This window comes from Naumovozyma dairenensis, chromosome 5, assembly GCF_000227115.2.
Source record: "Naumovozyma dairenensis CBS 421 chromosome 5, complete genome".
Classification (NCBI taxonomy): domain Eukaryota; kingdom Fungi; phylum Ascomycota; class Saccharomycetes; order Saccharomycetales; family Saccharomycetaceae; genus Naumovozyma; species Naumovozyma dairenensis.
The window spans coordinates 422,474-428,073 of NC_016483.1; the positions used below are offsets into that span (position 1 = coordinate 422,474).

Below are 5,600 nucleotides of genomic sequence, written 5' to 3' on the forward strand. Positions count from 1 at the left end.
AGATGGTGATGGTGATGAATATGATTATGGTGCGGTCCAGCATTCGTNTCCCCGGGTCGATTCTGTTGCTATTATCGCTGAATATGCTTCAGAAATTCCTTACTTCAAGAAACAAGGTATTTATGGGCTAGCACGTTCTTTCCCAACATCCGCTGCTATTGATCGTGTTGCCGCTAAGCATGGTTTGAAATGTTATGAAGTTCCAACTGGTTGGAAATTCTTCTGTGCTTTATTCGATGCTAAGAAATTATCCATCTGTGGTGAAGAATCCTTCGGTACCGGTTCTAACCATATCAGAGAAAAGGACGGGTTATGGGCTATTGTTGCTTGGCTAAACGTTCTAGCTATTTACAATAAACACAATCCAGAAAAGGACGCTTCCATTAAAACTATTCAACATGAATTCTGGAATAAATATGGTCGTACTTTCTTTACTCGTTACGATTATGAACATATTTCAAATGAAGATGCTAGCAAAGTCGTCAAATTATTACAAGAATTTGTCTCTAAACCAAACGTTATTGGTTCGGCTTTCCCAGGTGATGAAACTTTGACTGTAGCTGATTGTGGTGATTTCTCATATACTGATTTAGATGGTTCAGTTTCAGATCATCAAGGTTTATTTTTCAAATTATCCAATGGGGCAAGAATTGTCTTAAGATTATCTGGTACCGGTTCATCAGGTGCAACAATAAGATTATATATTGAAAAATACACTGATGATAAGAATAAATACGAAGATTCTGCTGATGAATTCTTGAAACCAGTCATTGCTACTGTTGTTAAATTCTTGAAATTTAAAGAATTCATTGGTACTGAAGAACCTACCGTCCGTACATGATTAACGATTGGATAACGATGGTACTGACAGACCTCCACTTCAACGAATGCGATGATAACAATATTTATATACACTAATACTAACAATAATAATAAATATACAACCAAATAAATTCATGATCCTTAATAAAATCCACTATTTTTGCAATCTTCATCTGTACTCTACACATTATTGTTTTACAATTTCTTAAATTCGTGCAATGTAAGCATTGATTTTCGACCTTTTTTTGAAGGAAACAGTAATTTCAGCAGATGTGGTAATCCGGGGTATTATAAATTTTCTTTAACGTAGGAGCATATAGATTATATATTTTATTCAGTTATTCGCAGAACTTATCGGTTTCAAAGCTCTATCACGCAACCTTCTAACGCTTTGTAAAGCATCAATCATTTTATCCTTACGATTTAACATTTTTTGTAATTCCAATATTTGGTTCTCTTTATCTTGGATTATATTTTCTTTATTACTGTTGCTTATAGAAGGAGAGCCTTTGTTTGGATATTGTCGCGATGTTCCCTTATTTGCGTTTTCGAAATCTCGTATTTTAGATTCTAATTCATTAGTATATTCCTTATATTGTCGTAGTTGTGACTGTAATCCTTGAATTTTAGTCTCTAATAACGACCCGACTTCATATGGCAACATTTCCACAATCTCAATTATTTCTGGATCATCTAATTCTACTGTATCCTTATCCAATAGTTTTTCACAATTCGTTAACTTGTGTTTTAATACTTTATTTTCAGCATATATTAAGGCAATAGTAGGATCTATCAAGTTTCCGCTAGTAGTGCCTGGCATATGGTCATAGACACTAGATGATACCTTATTTAGAGATTTATCATCTTGTCGAAGTGTAGATATTAATTGTTGTTGTTCCTGTAATTTTTTTGTCAATTGCATAATCTTGTAATTCTTGTCATCAGAGTCCTCTCCTGTATGAACCAGAGGTTTACGATTAACGTGTAATGAAATATTTTTAGCTCTTGATGCAAATCTTAAAGTGTTAAGAGTTTCTGCTGATGATTCGTTTTTTGTATCAATTGTGCATATTGTTGTAACAATACTATCCCCACTTAATGCAGGTTGCAAAAGCCTTGTCAATTTAGAATCTCGATAAGGTATATGCCCCGGTACGGAAGAATTTATTGAAGTCGAGGAAGATGATGAAGACAATGGAGGTGATGGTAAAGTTGGTGATCTGTTTTTATTAGATTCGGTACTCAATTTTGAAATTACTGTTCCCAATGCAAGCAATGATTTATTAATGAATGCACCTTCTTTCCTTCTTTCTTGTTGACCAGTAGCTCTCTCGGAGCCAGCAAGATCACACAACGAAAGAGTGCTAGAAATTGATGTTCCATCTTTCATATCGGATGTAGTCAACCTTATTAAGACAATTGCATGTGATCTAGAACTTCTAGCATTAAAGTCTGTTTCAGCTGTTTTACGGATCTTATCTCCCTTTATAATCCAATTCATTAATTCCTCACTACTTTCACATCTTTTCTCAGTGAGGCCAATGACACGAACTCCGTATTTTGAATCATCTCGAATTTTCAATTCATTTTGAAAGCATATATTGTTATTGTTACGCGTGGGAGTCCCAAATGCAAGTGTTCCATTATTATTATTATTATTATTATTCTCATCCCCCAGTAAATCATAGATTTTTTCATTATAAATTTCCAAATATGACAGAACAATCTCGAATTTCTTATCGCCATCCAGTGTTTCCTCCATTATTTTAGTGAAGAGATATGAAACAGACAATGGAATCAACCCATCTTTTTGTTCACGTTCAGGGCACCCCATCATCGTATAAGTCTTACCAGATCCAGTCATTCCGTATGCGAAAATGGTAGAATTAAATCCTTGAAATAGTTTATCTATCATCGGCCTATTTATAACTTGATATATTTCTAAGTTAGACACGAAAGAATTGAAAACATGATCAAACTTAAATTCACCAACGTCATCATGTGCAATGGTCTTCTCGTCCGTCACAAGCCACGATGAAGTGCTTACATCAGAGGGATTAGACGTGGGCTTGGGTCTGATAGCAACAGTTATTGTACCCGTGTAAGTTGAATGTTCTGACTTAGTGTTATATGTTTGACTGTTTGTTCTTCTAATTGTGTTAAATCTTCTTGGTGCATGGAAATGATCTGATATAGAGGAAACTGATCTCAATGGTGAGCTGCTTCTACTATTCGCTGGTGAATTAGATGAAGTCCTTGTTATGTTCCTCCTTATGTTTGAAAATGATGATGTAGAACGGATGGAAGGCGATTGCATACTAACGTTATTGGTGTGAGATGGAGTAGATCGTAATGAGCCTCTTCTCGTTGGCGGGCTATTCTTCTGAATCATTGAAAACTGACCATTATAGATATCTTTATTCAATAAGTCGTCGGTAGCCAATTGAAAATCTGGGCAGAAACGAATCAGATTGCATCGATTTTCTTGAGAATTAGTCTATATGGTTATAAAGTTTAACTTATTCATCTTAGCTCGAAGGATTTACCAGTTTTCCATATTGTATGAAATTCGCGTTTTGTAAACAACAAAAGAGCTGCATCATCGTCTCAACAGAAAGTATATAAATATATGAAACCCGATCTATATAATATGCAGGGCTGATTATAACGAATGGAATAGGCAGTTAAAAATCTATTAAATATCATTATGTGATTTATGAAATCAGTACGATCAGACTAGGACGGCCTTGGGTGCTTATCATTATATTGTTTACTATTCTTTTTGGCGATGTCAACGACACATCCTAGACTTTTCTTTAAGATAGTTCCCGTATCACCATTTACTTCGAATGTTGGCTTTAGAGCCTTTTCCTTATATATTCCCAAAATATAATTCAACATACCCTTAATGACCATAACCTTAGATAGCGCATCCGCTTCGCTCATAGTGATGGCCATATAATCTTCATATTCCTTTGTTTGTGGATCTTGGCTGATTACCTCCCAGTATGCAATGCTATGAGGCGATAATATTTGATTAAAAAAACAATATGTTCCTTTCATATCCCAAGATGTAACATCCAATCCAAAATCTAATATGGGTACAGTCATTTCGATATGATATATACCTTTATCTTCTATCATTAACATCACCATGGGTCTATAGTAATGATAACTGCATGCTGTATCTTTTAAATGTATCTTAGGTAACCCAAGCCACATTTTTTGGTCTTGAACCTCTGGTAAAATATTTGGTAATGGAATAAATTGTGTTCCACCATGTATATCTTGGAAATCATCTTCTCTGCCAATGTCCAAGAATTTCTTATCAAAGACTATGTCACACAAACCATCAGTTAAAGAACATTTAAGGATTTCTAACGGTTTAAAACTATAAATAAAATGTATTGTACCTCTAGAAAGACCACTTCCTTCGGAATCATCATTAAAGAATGGGGTCCAATTTTTTTCAACTTTTTTAGGCTCTTGACCATTAATCCTAAAGGTTACAATGGGATCTACTTTCCTATGTGGCATTATTGCATACATTTTCCTTTTCTTATCAGTATCATCAAGCATGTTGAAGATAATTACTGGTTCTTCTCCTTTACTTGTCTTCTTTAATACAACATGAGGATCTTCTGGACCTTTACAACCTTCAGCTTTAATATTAAAAGGAACCTCTATAAGACTGGGATAAGATTGGAAGTATCGATTTAATATTTTTTCTTTTCTTCTCTTATTCTCTAACAATGATTTATTATGTTTCGTTATACACTGTTCATACTCAGATGAATCTTTCAATTTATCACAAGCGTGTTCCTGGAATTGATCACCCAACATTTCTAATTCTTTCGTAACATCACTAGGAATTATCACATCACTATATGGGATTCTTTTCCCAACAATTTCATTCCACTCTTTATCAAAAGCTTGAGCTCTAATCAAAGAAACCAATGGCTGGTTTTTTTGATCAGTATGCCTATACATAACTCTAGAATAAGAGACGAAACATTGTTCAGATTCTAACCAAACGGGAGCGGGACCAAAACGAGACCAATGTTTTTCAATAATTTCCTCCTCAGACCAATTCTTTTCACTTTCTTCGTGACGGAAAAAATTTGCATAATCTTTATTTTCATTCTTTAGTAATTGGCGTCTTAATTTCAATAAATTATCCTCGATGGGGATCAAATCTGTAGAATAGCCAATGTTGGCATGGTATCCAAGATCGTTACATGATAGATCTTGGTAACTTTTATGTTCTTGTTGTTGCTGTTTGCCTCTTTTGTGATCCTTACTGTAATGTTTCGATAAGTCGAGGTTTGTTACAACCCCTTCGACGTCAAAATTTTCATAATACTGATGCAATACTTTTTCAGTGATGGGTGATTTATTCAATTTTTGGAATCGCAGTTGTTTCGAGACGTCTACGTTTGGGAGGTCATTTTTAGTGGGTAATGATTCATTACTGTTGAAGTAATTCGTTACTACATATTTTGAGGTGTCTGACCTCGTTGCTATTATTATGAATGTGGTGATTAGTAGAACGAATATGGAAAGCTTATAAACTGAATTTTTCATAGTCAAGCTTCGGACTAAATTCCTTGGAATATTAATATTAAGTAACCTTCTCATCATCCTGGTATATTTCCTTGAAAGGATTCTTAAGGGGGGGGGGGGGGGTCAATTCTTCACGTTATTCAATATACAACGTACACGAATATATGAAAGAAGTAATTTCTGACACGTCATGTATCTTCATATATATATATATA

At 34.5% G+C, this 5,600-nt stretch overlaps 3 protein-coding genes across 3 annotated transcripts; 1 reads left to right on the forward strand and 2 right to left on the reverse strand.

The window, feature by feature from the left end:
- NDAI0E02080 (uncharacterized protein) lies at positions 1-841 on the forward strand (the record flags this gene model as incomplete). Its single annotated transcript, XM_003670219.2, has 1 exon — positions 1-841. A coding segment is annotated over one exon (841 nt), but the record flags the coding sequence as incomplete, so codon positions are not given.
- A 315-nt stretch (positions 842-1,156) lies between these two features.
- Positions 1,157-3,214, reverse strand: KIP2 (Kip2p; the record flags this gene model as incomplete). Its single annotated transcript, XM_003670220.1, has 1 exon — positions 1,157-3,214. The coding sequence occupies one exon, from the start codon at positions 3,212-3,214 to the stop codon at positions 1,157-1,159; it is 2,058 nt and encodes a 685-aa protein (XP_003670268.1).
- Positions 3,215-3,558: 344 nt separating this feature from the next.
- NDAI0E02100 (uncharacterized protein) lies at positions 3,559-5,463 on the reverse strand (the record flags this gene model as incomplete). Its single annotated transcript, XM_003670221.1, has 1 exon — positions 3,559-5,463. The coding sequence occupies one exon, from the start codon at positions 5,461-5,463 to the stop codon at positions 3,559-3,561; it is 1,905 nt and encodes a 634-aa protein (XP_003670269.1).
- Positions 5,464-5,600: the final 137 nt, after the last annotated feature.